General features: G+C 32.7%; 2 protein-coding genes across 2 annotated transcripts; one reads left to right on the top strand and one right to left on the bottom strand.

Annotated features, from left to right (window-relative positions):
• The first annotated feature begins 232 nt into the window (after positions 1–232).
• On the top strand, positions 233–12,110 carry LOC139890008 (structural maintenance of chromosomes protein 4-like). Its single transcript, XM_071872915.1, has 30 exons — positions 233–562; positions 1,922–1,978; positions 2,587–2,745; positions 2,825–2,914; positions 3,220–3,321; positions 3,407–3,583; positions 3,664–3,794; positions 4,378–4,456; positions 4,540–4,697; positions 4,803–4,878; positions 5,000–5,128; positions 5,202–5,346; positions 5,480–5,610; positions 6,771–6,923; positions 7,014–7,203; positions 7,352–7,485; positions 7,747–7,905; positions 8,031–8,336; positions 8,416–8,592; positions 9,200–9,283; positions 9,387–9,596; positions 9,695–9,784; positions 10,213–10,334; positions 10,430–10,585; positions 10,675–10,782; positions 10,916–10,976; positions 11,386–11,520; positions 11,634–11,721; positions 11,800–11,872; positions 11,987–12,110. The coding sequence occupies exons 1-30, from the start codon at positions 233–235 to the stop codon at positions 12,108–12,110; spliced, it is 4,134 nt and encodes a 1,377-aa protein (XP_071729016.1).
• Positions 12,111–14,802: 2,692 nt separating this feature from the next.
• Positions 14,803–15,351, bottom strand: LOC139890007 (abscisic acid receptor PYL4-like). The gene has a single exon (XM_071872914.1). The coding sequence runs from the start codon at positions 15,349–15,351 to the stop codon at positions 14,803–14,805; it is 549 nt and encodes a 182-aa protein (XP_071729015.1).
• Between the last annotated feature and the right edge of the window lie 5,304 nt (positions 15,352–20,655).

Here is a 20,655-nt window from a genome sequence, read left to right as displayed (position 1 = left end):
AAGGGAAAGGAGGCGTTTGGGCCAATATTATTCGTGCAGGATTGGATATTGACAAGGCGGAAATCAACTTCAGCACTTCGTTTATGCGAACAATTGGGGATGGTCGAGATACGTGTTTTTGGTCTGATCCTTGGCTGTCAAACAGATGTTTACGTGACCAATTCAGCAGGTTATACACTTGGAATCTTCTCCTAACACGACGGTTGGTGATCAAGTTACCTGGACAGATTCGATGATTACAGTAAGCTGGCAATGGAGTCACGAGCTAACCGGCCGAGCATTTGATGAGCTACAACAGGTTCTGGTAATGCTAAATCAATACGCAAAATCTGATGTTAACATGGATTCATGGCGATGGGCTCTAGCATCTAACGAAAAATTTACGGTGAAACATTTATCCTCTTTAATCGATGAACAGATTCTGTCAAGCAATCGATTTAGTCACGCAACACTTAAAAACAATTTAGTTCCTGGAAAATATGAAATCTTTACTTGGCGAGCACTAAAAAGACGTCTCCCTACGCGTAGGGAATTGGACAAAAGAGGGGTTGATTTGGATTCGGTCCGGTGTCCCTTGTGTGACGACGGATTGGAAACAATAGACCACTCTTTAATCCTTTGTAAACACACTTTTGATGTATGGGAAAGGGTTTTCAAACGGTGGGGGGTTTGGTCCGGTCTCCAACCTAAGCATCGACGAAATTCTTAGGGGCCGGTGCACCAAACCGCTTTCAAGTTTGGGGCTTAAGATTTGGCAAGCTACGGAGTGGGTTTGTACGTATTTGATTTGGCGAAACTGGAACCTTAAAGCATTCTCGGGGAAGTGTTGGACCGGTTCGGTTGCTCTCATGGAGATACAACTTAGAACGTTCGAATGCTTGTCTACTCGTATGGGGAACGCGAAGTTGGATTGGCTACAGTGGATTACAAATCCTTATTCCTTTGCTTACTGATTCGTTTCGATTGTAATTTGTCGTAGATAGCTTCTGTTTGTTCGTTGTAGTTTCGTTTGTATAATGGTAGCAATTTCTCTTCGTCGTAGCTAATATTGATTCCGGGTTGTTGTGGTTGTGCTCTCGACAACCTCATCAACTGGATCTCCCTCATGTACGGGTTCGGGGCCCCTTTGCCCCTCGAGTTTTAATGAATTGTTTGCTTTTCGAAAAAAAAGAAAATATTACTCCATGAGACAACTCTCAACAGTCATGCTATGAAGTATGCTTCGGCCATGCTATGGAGGGCTCCATTGGCATTGTATGTGCTATGGGTATACTTCGATAGCATAAGTAGTTTCGTGCTGAAAAATTTCTTCACCAAGCATTTTTCAGGGCGGCAGCTTATTCACTTGTGCAATATTGATATGTATTAACAACTTTTCACTTGTAATTTTATTTATTTAATTAATCTTTTGGGGTATGTAATGAGAAAGGAGTATATCATAGGTTGGTAGTGGTGTGTTATGAGAGAAAGTGGTGAAGAAGGTGGTGAGAGAAAATTGATGTGACACTGAAATTTTTTGAGAAAATATGTCATGATTGAGAGTGGTCTATAACTATTTTCAAGTTCACGTTACTAAAAAAGTATGTATGTATATATATATATATATACATATATATATATATATATATATATATATATATATATATATATATATATATATATATATATATATATATATATATATATATATATATATATATATATATATAAATGATGAGTTGGATTTGAGTTGAAATTTGACTGGGTCATATCTTTTCATTTAAGCTAGTACTAAAAAAGTTAGTAATAAATTAATTCGTTGGGCTAATTTTGGATCGGGGTCATCTGACCCCACTTGTCCTACCTTGGCTCCGTCTGTGCTTGGACCTTATTAATTTTTTCTTTTTTTTTCCCAAAAATAACGATAACATAAAACACATAGATGAAAAAGACAAACGAAGATACAATCGGATCAAAAGCATTTCAAGGCTCAGAAACGGTAAACGAACCCTATTACTAAACAAAGAGTCTAAGCTAACTAATTCAGAGCCTTGAACAACCAAAACACTAAACCGATTACGGAACACAATCAACTACAAGAACGAATCTAGCCAAACGAAAAGTACAAATAACACCAAAACAACAAAACCAATCTAACGTTACTCGACAGCCTCTTTACCTTTACTTTTTTACCTTTACCTTTACGAGTCTTTATAATCGGCTTAACAACCACACCGTCAACATTCAAACGATTAAATTTTTTGCCCCCCGATTTTTAATAGAATAAGATGAAACCTTTGTCGAAGAGAAACCAATCCTGATCCCCGTCACGCGAGTAGGAAGTTGGTTCTATGTTTAGTATAGTACTTCTATGAATATAAAAGAGTAATTCTATGCGTAGTATATAGTTAAATAAATGAAAAAAACGTGAAGAACAAAAGGTAACGAACCAACTTTGCATGTCTGTATATAGTTTAAGGACCAAATAGGTAACTTTTCCACAAAAAAAATTTGAATCCTGCAACTACGCAAAATCATCAATCGTAACACAACAGTACCAAATTTCAAACTAATTTTCAGAATTGAGAAACTAACTTGTAAAATTAGGGCAAAGTGATGGATTCTGTCGATGATTTCGTGTCAACCGATTGCAACTCAACTCCGGCGAAGAAAACGGAATCAACTCCGAGACTTTTCATTAAGGAAATGGTGATGAAGAATTTTAAATCTTACGCCGGTGAACAACGCGTTGGTCCATTTCATAAGGTTAGGGTTTTGTTTCATTTATTCAGGTTTTATGTTTTGTTTGTTGACGAATTAATGTGAAATTGAGAATATTGAACAGAGTTTTTCAGCCGTTGTTGGTCCTAATGGCAGCGGAAAGAGCAATGTGATTGATGCTATGTTGTTCGTTTTCGGAAAGCGAGCAAAGCAGGTACTTTAATTATATTATATTTTGTATGTATATGTATATGTTGGATTTATGTGACTTATCATGTTTTAGGGATTAGTGAAATTTTATGTGAATATTATTGACCCTTCCAATATCATAGGTGCAAAATAAATGTAATTTACAAAATAACAACATTATATCTGTAATACTTGTACTTATATTTTGCATAATTGTAACATCTAAACTAATGATTTGTTATACGAGTATCTTTGTTTACACAAGTCATGTATACTTATTTAGCAGTTCATGATAGATATTATTGTGTTGTATGACAAATTATGGTGCAGATGCGTCTTAACAAAGTGTCAGAACTAATCCACAATTCCACCAATCACCAAAATCTTAACAGCGCACGTGTATCTGTTCATTTTCAGGAAATCATTGATTTGGTATGTATCGGATTTGTTTCTGATTTTGATTTGAATTTGAATGGCTGATAAAAATTTAAACTTTATCAACTTTGGTTGATTATAGGATGATGGAACGTATGAAGTTCTTCCAGGAAGTGATTTTGTAATCGCCCGTGAAGCTTTCCGAGATAATTCTTCTAAGTATTATATCAATGGACGTGACAGTAAATTTACGGAGGTTACTAACAAACTAAAAGGGAAAGGAGTTGACTTGGATAATAATCGCTTTCTGATTCTTCAGGTTTGGGGGTTTGTTCTAGAATATAATGTCTTCTTTACCTAATGTTAATTCTGGTTTACAATTTGCTAATTTCTTTTCAGGGTGAGGTTGAGCAAATATCACTGATGAAGCCGAAAGCTCAAGGGCCCCACGATGAAGGCTTTCTTGAATACCTGGAGGATATCATTGGAACTAATAAATACTTGGAAAAAATTGATGAGTCCCATAAGCAGTAAGTTTGTAGTATCTAATTTAAGCTGTAATATGGGTTGGTGAGTTGGTCAGCTGGTTGGGTTGAGTTTACCCCTCATATATTTATGTGTTCAAGTTCTTTAACTGAATTTGATTACTTAAACTTAATCAAAATGTTGATCCATGTTATTTGAATAAAGCAATATGGTAGATCACTAAGACTTAATTATACTCCGGTCTGTTATAGAACCATTCGATCCTTTTTATTTTTGTGATTCAAGTTTAGTTTACCTTTAAATATAAGCAACACTCAACCATTATTTAAGTTGTTACACCTTAGCATTACATGTAAGGTATATGTGTAATTAGCATAATGATGATGTTATGTTATGTATGTACAATATAGCTAGTTCTACCAAAGTGGCTAGTTTTGTAATTTTCTTCATGTATTAAAGTTATAACCATTAACCAGGCTAAACCCTATTTTGGTGTTTGCTTCTTGCATAACAAAGCGTGCGATTTAATGATCTATCTAGTACTTATCTAACAACAATTCTTGATTTGAATATGGAATGTTGCTAAGTTTATGATGACTACCTGTTTATGCTTTTTTGGTCAATTAGGCTTGAAGCTCTTAACGAGAAGAGGTCTGGAGTGGTGCAGATGGTTAAGTTAGCCGATAAAGAAAGAGAAAGCCTAGAGGTTATAACATTCTTGTCAGTTTGTACACATATCAATACACTTATGTTTTTTTTAATGATTGACATGATGATTGATACTGTCAGAGTGTGAAAAACGAAGCAGAAGATTACATGCTTAAGGAATTGTTGTTTTTAAAATGGCAAGAAAAAGCTATAAAGTTTGCCTCCGAGGATAACACTGTGAATATGGAAGAGATCCAAAAGGCTGCATCTGGCTTGGAAGAAAATTTATCAACTGAAAGGCAATTCCTACTTAATCTTTTAAATGTGTTTTAAACTAGGTGTTTATTATTTTTAAAATAAAAATGATGAATTACTAACTGAAAAATGCTTCTTTCTTCTCTTAGAGAAAAGATTCAGGAAAAGCAGAAAGCACTAAAGGAGGTCGAGACGTTGCATAACAAGTATATGAAACGACAAGAGGTCAGCACAGTTATTTTGTCTATGGACTAATGCTATTCCCTTCTAGTGCATAATAAATTCTTTAGGGTTTTGTGTTAATACCTTTACCTTAATATCTTAATACTGTTTACATTTGCCTTAGGATTTGGACACCCAGCTAAAACAATGCAAAGATGAATTTAAGGAATTTGAACGGCAGGATGTGAAGCACCGTGAAGACTTAAAGCACTTAAAACTAAAAATTAAGAAAATGGATGAGAAAGTTGAAAAGGTAAGATATATATGTTCTCTGCTTGGGTAAATTGAAGAGTTAACTTTTTTTTTTTTTATTATCCCTGCTACAGGATTCAGCAAAGATTTCAGATATCACTAGGCAGTCTGAAGAGTCAACTAATCTAATACCTAAACTTGAAGAAGATATTCTTAAACTGCAAAAAAAGTTGTTAGATGAGGATAAAATTATGGAGGAATTAATGGAGAGTTCTAAAGGTAGACTCTTATATAAGTTGCATACGGGAACACCAATTGTTTTTATTACCAACTGTTGTTTCTACCTTACGAATACTTTATTTTGTTTTACGTTTAATATCGAGTGACGATTACGTTCTTTTACATTCAACAGTTGAAACTGAGTCATTCCGTACTGAGGTTGCAAAGGTTCGTACTGAACTCAAACCTTGGGAAAATCAACTAATTGAGCACCAGGGAAAGCTTGAAGTTGCATCCACTGAAAAACAACTTCTATCAGATAAGGTAAGAAGCATTTCTAATACTTTTAATGTTTAAAAAGTAAAATCTGCATATATATATATATATATATATATATATATATATATATATATATATATATATATATATATATATATATATATATATAGACACAACTTAGAAGAAATGGAATTTTAATGAATAAATTATGTTTCTTGCAAAATGAAGTGAGCTTATTGAATATGTTAAAACTCATATATTTCATTATTATTTACTCTACCGCAAGTCCATGAGCATGGACTGTTATCATAGGAAGACACATTCTTGTTGTTGTTGTTGTTGTTTATGGCCAGTAGGGTTACTTTGTTACAGTAAAAAGTTAGATATTTTGTTTGCAAATTGTTCTAATAGTTGGTATATTCATGGTTGTAAAACTCGGCCAACTCGGCCGAGTAATCGGCGATTACTCAGTTGGAAGAACAAAACGAGTAATCGGTGTCTAACTCGTCCAATTACTCGGTCAACGCCGGTCAACGGTGGTCAACAATATCGGAAAACTCAGTGAAAAGATGAAGGAAAACAGGAGACGATTTGATGTGTTTGTTTGTTTAGAAAGAACGAATTGAAGGAACATACCTGTAATGTCTCGATTTCCATTCATGAAGACTCTTAAACAAATAATTTAGGGTTTGGTGAATGAGCTAAGGTTGAAGAAGAAGAAGGGAAGATGTAGCGTTAGGTGAAGAATGATGCGGCTGGTTGATTAGGGTTTCTAAAATAACACTCATTTTATTATTTTTTAATTTACATTTAAATCCCCTAAAATTTAACTGTTATAGATTTTAACACCTTAAGTTTAGTTTTTCTTTCTTCTTCATTATCAAATAGATACAAATCTAACCCCTCCAATTAAAACAAATATTTATATGTAACTAAACTTTACATATTTAACATATATATTTATAAAATTTTATATATTTAACATATATATTTATAAAATGTTTATTTATAGCTAATAATATATTGAAAATATTTAGTTATATTAGAAAAGTCAACAAAAGTCAACATCCGAGTACTCATCCGAGTTCTCCCCGAGTAGCCGATTACTCCTCAAAAACCTCCGGCCGAGTACTCCCCGAGTCGCGAGTTTTACAACCTTGGGTATATTATTGATGAGTGGCTTCAATAATACTTGAGTGTTTCAGCATGAAGCTGGTCGTTCAGCATATGTAAATGCTCAGAAACAATTGGATAACATACAGAAGAGAATCGCAACAACTACTTTAAGCGTAGAGGACATGAAAACCAATTTAAAGAAATACGAAGTTGAATCATCAAAAGCTCATAAAGTGGAACAAGTATGCTACTTTAACATCAACCTATTGTTCATTTCATGTCTACTTATATTATTCATCAGTAGATTAATCAAAACTTACTCTGTTTTGCAGGAATGTATGAAAGAACAAGAGACACTGATTGCTCTTGAGCAAGCAGCAAGACAGAAAGTCACAGAGATAAAGTCTGTTATGGAAACTGAAAGGAACCAGGGGTCTGTTATAAAAGCAGTATTGCAAGCTAAATCTTCAAATGCAATACAAGGAATTTATGGAAGGATGGGTGACTTAGGAGCTATTGATGGTAAGTTTAACTCTAAAAAATGCACATGTATTTCTCTGATATATGCATTTATAAGTTATCTATGTGTTTTTTGGGTAGATATATGACTAAATTGTTAACTGTTAAGGGTCTGTTATGGTTGTCTTGTTGACTTGAGTTGTATTTACAGGGAAGTATGATGTGGCAGTTTCAACAGCAGTTCCTGGACTTGATTATATTGTAGTAGAAACAACTGCAGCAGCAGATGCATGTGTTGCCATGCTTCGAAAAAATAACCTTGGTGTTGCAACCTTCATGATTATGGTAACATATCTCTTTGTAAATTATACTTACATCTAGTTAATATACAGCTTATAGTTATAAAGTTTTTTGTTTCTTCTTAATATGACTATATCAGTTCGTGCTTCTAATGCAAAACTAGTTAAGACCAATTACCTGCTAATATGATTACATATATCAGGAAAAAAAAAGAACACAAAATGTCTTCCTTTCAGATGGCCTTAAGGAACTCACTTTTGCATGATTTTTTTATTTTTTTTGGTGATTTATGGTCTGTTTATGCAGGAAAAACAAGTTGACCATATGTCTAGAATGAAGGAAAAAGTCAACCCTCCGGAGGGTGTTCCACGTCTATTTGATTTGATCAAGGTGCAAGATGAAAGAATGAAACTTGCTTTCTTTGCAGCAATGGGTAACACTGTTGTTGCCAAGGATAAAGATCAGGTATTTTGTACATTTATATAGCCCATTGCGTACATTTATATATTCCATACATTGCAATTTGTGCCTATAATTCGTTAGTGAGGTATATATGTATATTGTTACTAAATGTGTTTTTTATTTGATAGGCAACACGTATTGCATATGGGGCGGACAAAGAATTTCGACGTGTGGTTACACTTGATGGCGTTCTTATTGAGAAATCAGGGACTATGAGTGGCGGTGGAAAAGCACGTGGCGGTAAGATGGGGACTTCTATTCGAGCCACCAGTGTCTCCGGAGACGCAATTGCCGAGGCCGAAAACGAACTCACACAGATATCAGAAAATTTGAAAAACGTAAGTTTAACGATTTCAGAAATGTCCAGGCTATACAAGGATTTGTGTAAAGCAACCACAGATATTGAACTAGAGTTCGCCAAAAGTCAACAAGAGGTAAAAGTTTGCACAAGTTTCTCATGTTAAATTGAATTTCTAACAAACAAATAATAATAATAATATATTGATGAGACAGATTGAAAGTTTGAATTCACATAGTGAAGATCTTGCGAAACAACTTGATTCCCTAAAGGCTGCAGCAGAGCCAAGTAAGGCTGAACTTATTCGAATTGAGGAACTGTTTAAAATTATATCGAATGAAGAAAAGGAGATTAACAGGTTAACAAAAGGTTCAAAAATGCTGAAAGAGAAGGTTGGTAATGGTGTTGTGTGAAATATTCATTTGAATCCAACAATTTGCTTCAAATTCAAGGGACCAATCAGATCGCGACAATCACTTGTTCTCACATGTAGTCAAAACTACTCCAAAATGTGGTTCACATGTGATTGACTTCCTTAACCCTAAACTCTAAACTCTAAACCCTAAATCCATGGTTTAGTTAGGGTTTAGGGTTTAGCAATTAGGGTTTAGAAATTGGGGTTTAAAAATTAGGGTTTAGGGTTTAAATTTAGGGTTTGGATTGAGTTTTTAACACGAACGTTTTAGGATTTAGGGTTTTGGGTTTAGGGACTAAACCCTAAACCCAAAACTTTAAATCGGGCTAAATTTGTTTTAAAAAAAAAAATTGAAAAGCAAAAAAAAAAAAAAGAACTTTTTTTTGGAAAAAACTAATAATAATTTTATTGAAAAAAAAGGAGTCAATTACATGTGATTGTCGCTTTCTGATTGATCCCTTGGATTTTAAGCAAATTGTTGGATTCACATGATTACAACTCATGATGTTGTATATCATTGTCTGAAATTTCTGTTTAAAGTTTTGATAAACTAAATAAAAGTTTACTGATCATATCTTGTTTAGGTACTGGAGCTTCAAAGCAAAATAGAGAATGCAGGAGGTGAAAAGTTGAAAATCCAGAAGGCAAAGGTTAATAAGATCCAAAATGTAAGTATACTACTGATTTACACAAGCTGTTATGTTTCAGATCTACATGAAATAACAATTTATGTTTAATATTAGCACATGTTGATGTTGTTGGTCTCCTTAGGACATTGATAAAAACAGCACAGAGATCAATCGGCACAAAGTTCAAATAGAGACGGGCCAGAAAATGATAACGAAACTAACAAATGGAATTGAGGATTCACAGAAAGAGAAGGAAAAACTCAGTGCACAGAAGGAAAATTTGCTTCACACTTTTAAAGAAATTGAGCAAAAAGCATTCAAGGTTCAAGATGATTATAAGAAAACCGAAGAGGTCAGTATTTAGTATTTACTACTGGTGTTCATTTTAGTTTACCATTTAGTTGAGTTTCTTATCCCTTTTTTTGTGTGTGTGTGTGTGTGTGTGTGTAGTTGATCAATCAGCACAAGGATGTGCTTGCTGACGCAAAATCTGACTATGAAAAGTTGAAAAAAACAGTTGATGAATTGCAGGCTTCTGAGGTTTTACTACTATAACCTCACTTTTTTCATAGTACCTTTTTTTTATTCCTTAAATCTTTACTTTATGTGTATTTTTATTACTATTAATTTTTTGGGAAAAGTGGCAAAAGAAGTAGGTTGGGCCGATTATGTAATCAGTTAAAAGGTGTTACTGTTGGTACATGTCAAAACAGTTTGGGCTATCCCAGATCAAAATTTTATTTTATTTAGATAAATAATTAGCTTTTGTATGTGATTATAGAGGTTATTTAATCCAAATATAATATATGAAGCTTTTATGCATTAAAATACATTTTGGGCTTCTTTTGACCCATCTGATCCGTTCTTTTCATCTGTTCAAGCCCATTCACATGTAAATTGGTTTGAATTACCATCTCCAGATTCTATGGTATGTAATATGATGCACTAATATTGCCATATTGAAACAGGTTGATGTTGTTTATAAGTTGCAAGATATGAAGAAGATGTTAAAAGAGTTGAAAACAAAGGAAAAAGTATACAACACAGATCTTGTAAATTTGAATAACACTCTTTCTAACCATCTGGAACAGTAAGTCATCGCATCTACTTGTTCTTGGCATAAAAATGTAAATGTAGAATGACACCCATAATAATATGTTCTCTAAATATCTTTTGAGCCGGCAGAATTAAGAAATATCTAGTGGACCCTGAAAAGCTTCAAGCCACACTTGAAGATGAAGCTTTTGCAAATGGTTCTGATCTTAAAAGGGCGTCAGAAATGGTAGCTCTACTTGAATTGCAGATGAAAGAGATGAATCCCAATCTTAATTCAATATCCGAGTAAGAAAATTGTATCATAAATTGACCAGCAGTTTGTTGGTTACATTTTAGTTTTCGTTGGTTCTTTAATTAATTGCTTCTATATACAGTTATCGGGAAAAGGTATCCATATACAATGAGCGAGTAGAGGAGCTTAACTTGGTTACCAATGTACGTGATGAGACAAAAAAGCAATATGATGAATGGAGAAAGAAAAGGCAAGTGTCGAGTTAGGATGAAGCTATAACTATTTTATCCTTTTTATGCTCCTCTTCTGGTATGATACTTTTTAATTTTTTATGTTTAAAAATTATTCTTATATATATATATATATATTCCATCATCATCCAGGCTAGACGAGTTCATGGCAGGGTTTAATACCATATCTCTGAAGTTGAAGGAAATGTACCAGGTTTGTATACTGTATTCTTCTTCCATTTTGATGTATGTATGTATGTGTGTATGTGTGTATGTGCGTATGTCTCTCTGTGTGTGTGCTCTGTGTCTCTGTGTGTGCATGCGCGTGTGTGTGTGCGCGCATGCGGCGTGCATGCGTGGGTGTATGTGTGCGTGTGTGATTGTCTTGGCGTCTTGATATCCTCATAAGAGGTCTCATATTCAAACCTCACTAGCAACACATTTTGGGGTGGCCAATCAGTTAGCCCGTTTAGGTCGTGTACATACAAGTAAAATCACTCTCCCCAGATAACTTGAACAGTTAAAACCATATATGGCTGTTTTTAAACCGGATGCTACTCAGAAAAGTTTTTTTTTTTTTTTTTTTTTTTTTGGTGGTTGTTCTTGATGTTTTCTTTTTACAGATGATTACTTTAGGAGGTGATGCAGAGCTTGAGTTGGTGGATTCTCTAGATCCTTTCTCTGAAGGTGTTGTGTTTAGTGTTAGGCCTCCTAAAAAAAGTTGGAAAAATATCGCTAATTTGTCAGGAGGTGAAAAGGTATACATACTCTACTCTTCTTGAATTATTCTGTTTGAATCATACATACGGTGTGTGATATGTAATCAGTGAGTATTGTGCATTTTGTATCACAACAATTGTTTTCATTTCAGACCCTGAGTTCGCTAGCTCTTGTTTTTGCACTCCATCATTACAAACCAACACCACTTTATGTTATGGATGAAATTGACGCTGCTCTTGGTATGCTTTTTTAAAAAAAAAAAAAAAAAATTATCTGCGTAATGTATATCTAACAACTCTGGTTTTCGTCTTATTAAGATTTTAAGAATGTCTCAATTGTGGGTCATTATGTTAAAGATCGTACAAAGGATGCGCAGTTTATCATCATCAGGTAATTTCGATAACAAAAACCGGTAACCAGACCCGTTTCATATTTTTATTATATTAAGTTTTCCTTTTTTTTTTCGAAAATTAGTTTGTTTTTATTGTGATAGAACGTATGCAGTCTGAGAAACAACATGTTTGAGTTGGCTGATCGACTTGTGGGGATTTACAAAACGGATAATTGCACCAACAGCATCACAATCAATCCAACAAGTTTTGTGGTTTGTGAAATGGCTGCTGCTTAATCTCACTCTTTTTTTTTTTTTTTTTTTTTTTTTCAAGATCTATCAGTGTTTTGTTTTCGTCTTTTAACCTAAGAAGTCCTACTGGTACACGTCTTGTATATGTAATTATTATAATTATCATCACATCTTGTAGTCTATTTGTCTAGGCTTACTTTCGAAAGTATTTATTCTGAAACAAATACATTGACGAATGCAATTCACTTGGTTGCAGTTCTATAAAATCATCACATTTTGCTAGGATCGTTTACTGCATGATTTTCATCATTTCTCGTCATTCTTTTGAGTTTAAACGATGATACTGTCTGAATTTGAATTGATATATCTGTAGCTCGAATAAAACTATAGCACATCACCCCTGATATTGTCCCTATTACGGGGCCAACGATGTACACCCAAATTCCCTTATAATAGTTGCTAGCTGATGCGGGTCCAATGGACCCTCCTGGGTTCATGCATTAATCCTCCTGATACTGGTCTGTAGTTATTGTTGTATTTGTATATTACATGCACTTAGATTTTTTTTAAATCTATTCTATATTCTGTACTTAAATAAATTAAGATGTTAAACTTTACCCTGCAAGGATGGAAGTAATACATACAGCTGATCCTACTGCTATACCGGCTAACTCTCCTACCTGCAAAAATTAAAACCTTTCACTTATTGCTGACAGTATGTCTGGTTACGCGTCTTATTTACTCGATGTTACTTTAGTTTATTGAAATTCAAAGGCGGTATAGGGTTCGTACAGCTTTAGAATCTGTGGCGATAGCTGAAGTGACACACATAAATATTTGTGTTAACTTTGACCATAAATATTTTTATTTGTGTTATATATTAATTAATTGAAGAAAATTATATAAATATCATCGCGTTTAAAATCCAATCCATTCATATAAATTTTACTCTTTATTAAATATTATATAACATAAATAAAGATATTTACGGTTAAAGTTGACAAAGAAAGACTTTAATAGTGAAATGTGTACGGTGGATACTAGTAGTTAAAATGATTATGAAATAATCATATTAAATTGCCTACTTTAAAGCAAAAATATACCTAAATAACTTTAACGAAGAAAACTTAACTCCTAAAAAAAACTTGTTTAACATATGGCAACTATTTAAGATATAGTTAAATTACCCTATATATCAATTGAAACCAACCATTTAGTGTTCACCTTAATATTCTATTTTCAGAGTTATTTCATCTTTTACCTTCATGACATATTTATTATCATCATTATCGAATTTAGAAATTTGAAACACTGAGTTGTAATCACTTGCATTCATAAATTTGCTTGAAAACAAAGGGACCAATGAAAACGCGACATGTGGCGCGAAAATCACATATGATTGGAAAAAAAATTCGAAAATTTTATTTTGAAATTTTTTTTTAAAAAATTTTTTTTTTCGAATTTTTTTCCGAAATTTTTTTTCGAATTTTTTTTAAAAAAATCATATGTGATTATGCATGTCAATCACATGTGATTGTAAACCCAATCACATGTGATTATGCATGGCAAATTCAATCACATGTGATTGTACAATTCAATCACACGTGATTGTGCAGGTAAATCACATGGATTGTAAAAAAAAAAAAATTTAAATTTTTTTTTTTAAATTTTGAAAAAAAAATTAAATTTTTTTTAAAAAAAATGTTTGAATTTTTTTTTCAATCCCATGTGATTGTAAAAAAAAAATTAAAAAAAAATTTTTTTTTTAAAAAATTTTGAAAAAAAAATTAAAATTTTTTTTTTTCAAAAAAAAATTTTTGAATTTTTTTTTCAATCACATGTGATTTTCGCGACACATGTCGCGCTCTCATTGGTCCCTTGAATCTCAACTTAATTTATGGATTCAAATGAGTATTCCTCTTGAAACACTAAAGGAATAAGGTCACTTCCTATCTTAATATTTTTCAATTGAAATATTCGACATTAGCGTCACATCATCTCCAACTTCTTTACTACCTTTCAATAAACACTTCATACAATATTTAGTAAGAACAATTTTAAGGAAGCAATCAAACAAGAATCATTTTACTAAATAATAATTATAAATAATACTTCATCTGTCTCATTTCAATAGTCCACTTTCTTTTTTCAAAGTCTTTTGTATTAAACTTTGACTCAAAATATTTTTGTTTGTGTTATATATTATTTGATGAAATTTATATGAAAGAATCAATGTTCAAATGTGTTTTCATTGGTATAACTTTCATCAAATAATATGTAACACAAATAAAGTTATTTTATATCAAAGTGGGGCAAAAAATACTTAAAGTCAAAACTGGACTATTGAAATGGGACGGAGAGATTACCTACAAATATAAAATATAAAATTTATAAGTTATCAAACAAATTTACAAAATAAAAAAGTATTGGCCACTACATAATTTCCGTCATCTAACACCAAGCCACTGGCGTAAATTGTTTGACTCCATATTTACCGTAATGCTCCCAATCTCGGCCAAAAGTCACTCATGGCCGACATGAGAGTTTAATTACGTATCTAGGAGACCGAGTTCATAACTTTACATTAAAAAAATCACTTCCTGATCATAAGTTTATATATAATGTCTGTCCCATGAAAAAAAAAAAAAAAAAAAAAAACGTTATATGAATACCAGTTAACATTTTGATACTACACAACAAAATAAAAAGACCAAAAAAATCAAGGTAAGTACTGCTATCATTTATGGACTAAACATTGGGAAATATGCTTCAACGACGACAAGTTACATCGTACGATGGTCTCCACAAACACACATGTTTCTTCCTTTGTATTCTCTGGTGGCACATCAACAACATACGACTCCACAACAACGGTGGTCCCACCACACCCCGGCGATGAATGCAACGATGTAACAGACCGGTAGTTTTTCAACCGGTGGTCTCCACCAACAACACTAAAACTCATAACATGTTGTTCGTCATCAAGTATTTCAAGTCGCTCCAAACTGGATCCGGCTGGCATCCCGGATACAACTTGTACCTCTCTAACGGATCCCACTCCACCATCTCCGATGATGACGTCACAACTCTTTAGAAAATGTTTGTACGTTTGTGGGTTGTCAAATTGACGGACAACTGACCAGACGATCTCCACAGGAGCGGAGATCGTCTGGACAATTATGGACGAACATTGGTTGTTCGAAACCGCGTGGTTGTGGTGGTTTGCGGTGGTGGTGTTTGGGTCGTGGTTTTGAAGTTTTTGGATGATTTGAGTTGAGGGACACATTGTTTAAGTTGTCTTCAGCTAAATTTGAATTAATGGTGGAAGTAGTAGTTCGTACCATATATATAAATATATATAAATGGTGTATATTTATATAAGAAAAAGTACACATGTAATGTGTGTGAAGATTAAGAATGGGATTTGCAAGTTGCATGCAATTTGAATTTGGTTGGGAGAGAGCATGCAAGTAGGAGAAACAACTTGCATATAACCTTTAATTTGAGATGCCTTTTGTCTTTATTATAATATATATATAATATATAATATATATATATATATATATATATATATATATATATATATATATATATATATATATATATATATATATATATATATATATATATATAGGGCCAGGATCAATGGGGAAGTAACCAATCGGGGGAAGCAAATTTTTTTTTTTTTTGTTTTTTTTGAATTTTTTATTTCCGGCATCAAGATCACACGAAAATATGAACATTTAGAAGAGACACCTCGTGATGAATGTTATTATTTAGGCGGGAAAACGATCGACAAAAATAACATTCAAGATATTATTGTTCGTGATGAATATGAACGTTTTTTTTTTTCTTCATGTTTTGTGAAGTAAAATTTAGCCCGATTTAGAGTTTAGGGTTTAGGGTTTGGTAAAACACCAAACCCTAAACTCTAAACTCTAAACCGTTCGTGTTAAAAACTCAATCTAAATTCTAAATCTAAACCCTAAATCTAAACCCTAAACCCTAAATTTCTAAACCCTAATATCTAAACCCTAATATCTAAACCCCAATAGCTAAAACCTCAAAATACGCTCGAAAAACACGATAATTGTTATATATTACTTCTTCGAGCGTTTTTCCGCCAAAATAAAAATATTTATCAAAAAGTGTCTCTACTAAATGTTCATATTTTCATCTCATCTATAATGTTCGTGAACAAAGTTTTTTCAAAAAACGAAAAAAAAAAGTTTTTGCTTCCCCCCGAATGGTTACTTCCCTCTTGATCCTACCAATATATATATATATATATATATATATATATATATATATATATATATATATATATATATATATATATACTATTACTATTATTATTATTATTATTATTATTATTATTATTATTATTATTATTATTATTATTATTATTATTATTATTATTATTATACTTTATTATTAGTACTATTGTCAGTATTATATTATTCAATTTAAGCCTTTGATATCATTAGTTATTATAAATATAAATTTTCTAGAAGAAAATGCAACGTTTAATTCATTCCTCAAGAATACATTATACTATTAACTTTAGGATTAGTTCCATATAGACTTTATTTTTAAGTAGTAATAATCCACAATTTTGTGTTTATGACATTAAATATTATTAATTAATTATTAACTAACTAATATACTAAAAAAGATTTACTGTTCATAATGTCAATATGAAAAATACCCTCACTTTGAAGGTAAATCTTTTTTAGTATATTAGTTAGTTAATAAGATTTAATGTTCATAATGTCAATATGAAAAATACCCTCACTTTGAAGGTATTTTGGTGTACTATTGTTTAAACCTTTTTTAATTATACTTTTATGATTTATTTTTACCATTTTTTTTAATCATTTACATTTTCTACATTTAGTACCGTTAACCGTTTTTTACCGTTCAATCAATTGAACGTTAATCGACCCGTTAACCTTTTTTAAACCGATCAAAACTACCCTGGAGCGAAGCACAAGCTATGTATCCTCGTAACAACCAAATGTGATACTTTTTTCAATTTTATTATTCAGGGATGATTTAATAAGAATCAATTAATGCACTATTTCACTAATGGCAATTAAAAATAACTAATATCAGTTTAAAGTTTTAATAATCCGACAGATGCGTATATATCCTCAATTCCTCATTCAATTCAGCCATATCTTTATTAGATTCTAGTTGAAATGTATAATAAGCAAAGACGAGATTCAGAGGAATAATAAGCGGATGTCATCGTCTTATATGAGACTATAGGATTAGTAGTACAATTTAATTGGTATCTATTTTATTTTTAAAGATAAGCAAAGTTGAAGAATAGGCCAAGAACCAACTAAGACCTATAATTCTAAGTCTCTAACCAATCGTGCTAATCCAAATGAAAAAGTGATAAAAACTATGATTAGTTAAAACCAACAAGTCTAATAATTGTACTTAAAATCATGTAATTATATCCTAGTTGCATTTCTTAATTAATTTTATATGCTTTTGGGATGATTACCTTGGAAACTTAACCTAAATTTCCTCAACAACTATTTAAAAAAAGTTGATGTTTTGTATTAAACCTATGCATATTCCTAACAACTACCCAATCAACTTGACAGGTTTATTTTGAATTGGAACCCTAACTCCCTCACATGCTTCTTTTTCCAACACCACCAATTGTCCACTTACATTTGTGATATCATTCGTACATCATTATTTTTTTTACCTATACATTATCAAATATACTTTAACTCATTATAATGTGTAACACTTTCAAACCCTTTAGAATTACTATAACTATATACTATATATTAATATTATACATTATACATTTTAGATTTATGAGATCAAACACTGAAAATAAATTGTGAATTTATGAGATCAAACACTGAAAATATATTGTGATAAAAAGAAGTTTATTTAGATCATAAAGAGTGGTGGGCTTTGGCTGTGTGCAGAGTTTGTGCAATGAGTTGGATTTTAGTTTCATAAATAGCCAACTTGAACAACATGATTTAATTTACTTACTAAGCCAATAAATAAGACGGTCCTTTAGATTATACATTTTGTTGTAACAAACTCAATCCTCCATTGGTTGAGAATAAATGTCAAAGTTAACATATAAGTTCATGAATGTCTCCCTTTACTACAAATTCGTTGTAGAGTACTTAGGGAGCTTATGGCTTATAATTCTGGTGCTTGTTGGACTATAACCGATCTTATTAGTGGCATCAAATCCCTGGTTAGCCTAAACTATTATGTAGATTAATCGCCCCTGGTTGGCCAGGCATAGCCTGGGTGGCCAGGGTGCCCCCGCAAATGCTCAGTTGACCTAGTCAATTGGCAATTCACTCCTAGATGGCGAAGGTTCGAATCTCGGTTCGGCCACCAGTTGTATTAGGCGCTGAGACAGGGGTTGGTTCCGACCACACTTGCCCGGGGCTGTGCTGACCCGCGTACAGTTGGCATCCAAAGGGTGCATAGGGTTAAAGGTTCCCCACCATGATAACCTTTTTTTCACTCCTAGATTAATCGCCCTTGGTTTTCCAACGATAATTCATCTTTGTGTGTGCCTCATATAAAAAAGACCTCCCTGATGTAGCCTTGGTCAAGATGAGATTGTGGGTAACTGCCGCCGATATAAGATGGATAGATCATGTCCCAAATAATGTTAAAGAGGAGGCACGTTGATGTGGTTTAAAGGGAGGATTGTTGGTGCAAACTTAATCCCACATTATAGTTGGGGATAAGTGCATGCCTAATCTTACATTGATTGAGTATAAATGTCAAGGTCAAAATATAAATTCATGGATGTCTCTCTTTAGTACCATTTGATTTTAAAGGACTTAGGGAGCTAATGGCTTATATGTTAGGTGCTTAGTGGGTTGTAACGGTCCTATCACATTCTATTCTACATATAATAATAATAATAATATAATAATAATAATAATGATAATAATAATAATAAATTCAGTTAACGAGACTGTTTGTTAGGTTACTTTGTCATGTCGTGATTAGTTTTAGTTTGGATATTCTATGTATCGTTTTTTATTTGTTGATTTCCAGGTGATTAGTTTTAGTTTGGATATTCTATGTATCGTTTTTTATTTGTTGATTTCCAGATCAATTAAATGTTATTACGCTATTTAGCAAAAAGAAAATTAGTGAGAGATATACCACAAAAACATAAACCCATTTGGCATGATAAAAAAAAATATACTTCCCCCGTGTTAAAAAATTATTTCTCAATATTTTATTGAAATTATGGTAGTTTTATAAAGGGAGATGATTCTCACACACTGTTTTTTGATTCTCACACACCAATTTACTTGAATTCCTCCATAATAATAGGGTAAAAGGGCGTGTGAGGATCAAAAAACAGTGTGTGAGAATCATCCCCTTTTATAAATGTTAGTTTTAGCTTTACATATTCACTGTGTACATGGACGGAACTCTGCGAAGACAAAATGGGTTGCCTCAAACATTTAAGTTAGTAGGAGTATAACATAAACAATACAAAAATATACTATGCGTTCCCTCAAAATTGAAACCTCAGGTCATTTTATCCTCATCACCCCACCCTCACAAGGTTAAAGTTCAATTTTCTATCACTAAGTTTGGCCGAATTTATTTAATAAATAAATGTTTGATGATGATCGTTGAGAGTAAATTGGGGATTTAAATGATACTTAGTAGTTACGGAGTATTATTTTACAGTTTTACAATTAATTTGTGACGAATATAAATAGTAAGGTGTTTTTTTAGAACATATATGAGTTTTAGTTGTGGCATGGGTGGAGTTGCTTCATCCATTGTATAGTTGTTTCTCAACCGAACCATACGACAACACTTTGATCATCTAAATTGGATTTTCCTATGCTAAAGACGAAAAAAGTAGTTCAAGGTTCCGTACGTACAACGGAGTTGGTGTTTCTTGTACTTGATCAAGCACGACTTGATCTAAAAATAGAATGAGATAGGTCATTACGTGGACACTGTACGTAGATCGTCATCACAAATCTAATTCTAATTTTTGAGATATGAATGTGAAAACACGTTCACGCAAATGATACGATTGAATGTTTTTGTTGCGAATTGGTTAGACCATTCCCAACGGGTGGTTATGGGGATGTCATCAAGACCGTCATGGGAGGGCGCCGATGGCAATGGTGCCGCCCTCCACCGCCCTCTATCCCTTCGCCCTGCTACAAATCATGGATAAGCATATTTGAGAACGAGTGAGTTGGGGATATGTTTGAACTTTCGACCGTTGTATAGCCCAACGGCTATATGATTATATTTTTTTTTTATTTTATATCTCATTAATTTACACTATATATCTATCTCCTTTCCAGCACTCCTAAAATACACAACACTTCCAAAAATTTTAAACAACTACAACACTTCCAACTCTTTCATCCAACAATTTCATTCATCAAAATGCTTAAAAAATCATTATCCAAAAAAAACCAAAATAAACCGAACGAGCAAATAAACGACACTCAACGAAGTAATGATTTTTTACAAACTCTACTTGAAAACCAAATGTGTTTCAACTCACCATCTGGGTCATCTTCCATCCCGGCTCACG

This window comes from Rutidosis leptorrhynchoides, chromosome 2, assembly GCF_046630445.1.
Source record: "Rutidosis leptorrhynchoides isolate AG116_Rl617_1_P2 chromosome 2, CSIRO_AGI_Rlap_v1, whole genome shotgun sequence".
Classification (NCBI taxonomy): domain Eukaryota; kingdom Viridiplantae; phylum Streptophyta; class Magnoliopsida; order Asterales; family Asteraceae; genus Rutidosis; species Rutidosis leptorrhynchoides.
This window is presented reverse-complemented; position numbering and strand designations above follow the sequence as displayed.

Coding starts and splice junctions, on each gene's coding strand:
- LOC139890008 (XM_071872915.1), top strand. CDS start 233: ATGATTACAGTAAGCTGGCAATGGAGTCACGAGCTAACCGGCCGAGCA. Junction 5,611..6,770: donor AACAACTTCTATCAGATAAG/GTAAGAAGCATT, acceptor TGAGTGTTTCAG/CATGAAGCTGGTCGTTCAGC. Junction 10,783..10,915: donor GATGAATGGAGAAAGAAAAG/GCAAGTGTCGAG, acceptor ATCATCATCCAG/GCTAGACGAGTTCATGGCAG.
- LOC139890007 (XM_071872914.1), bottom strand. CDS start 15,351: ATGTGTCCCTCAACTCAAATCATCCAAAAACTTCAAAACCACGACCCA.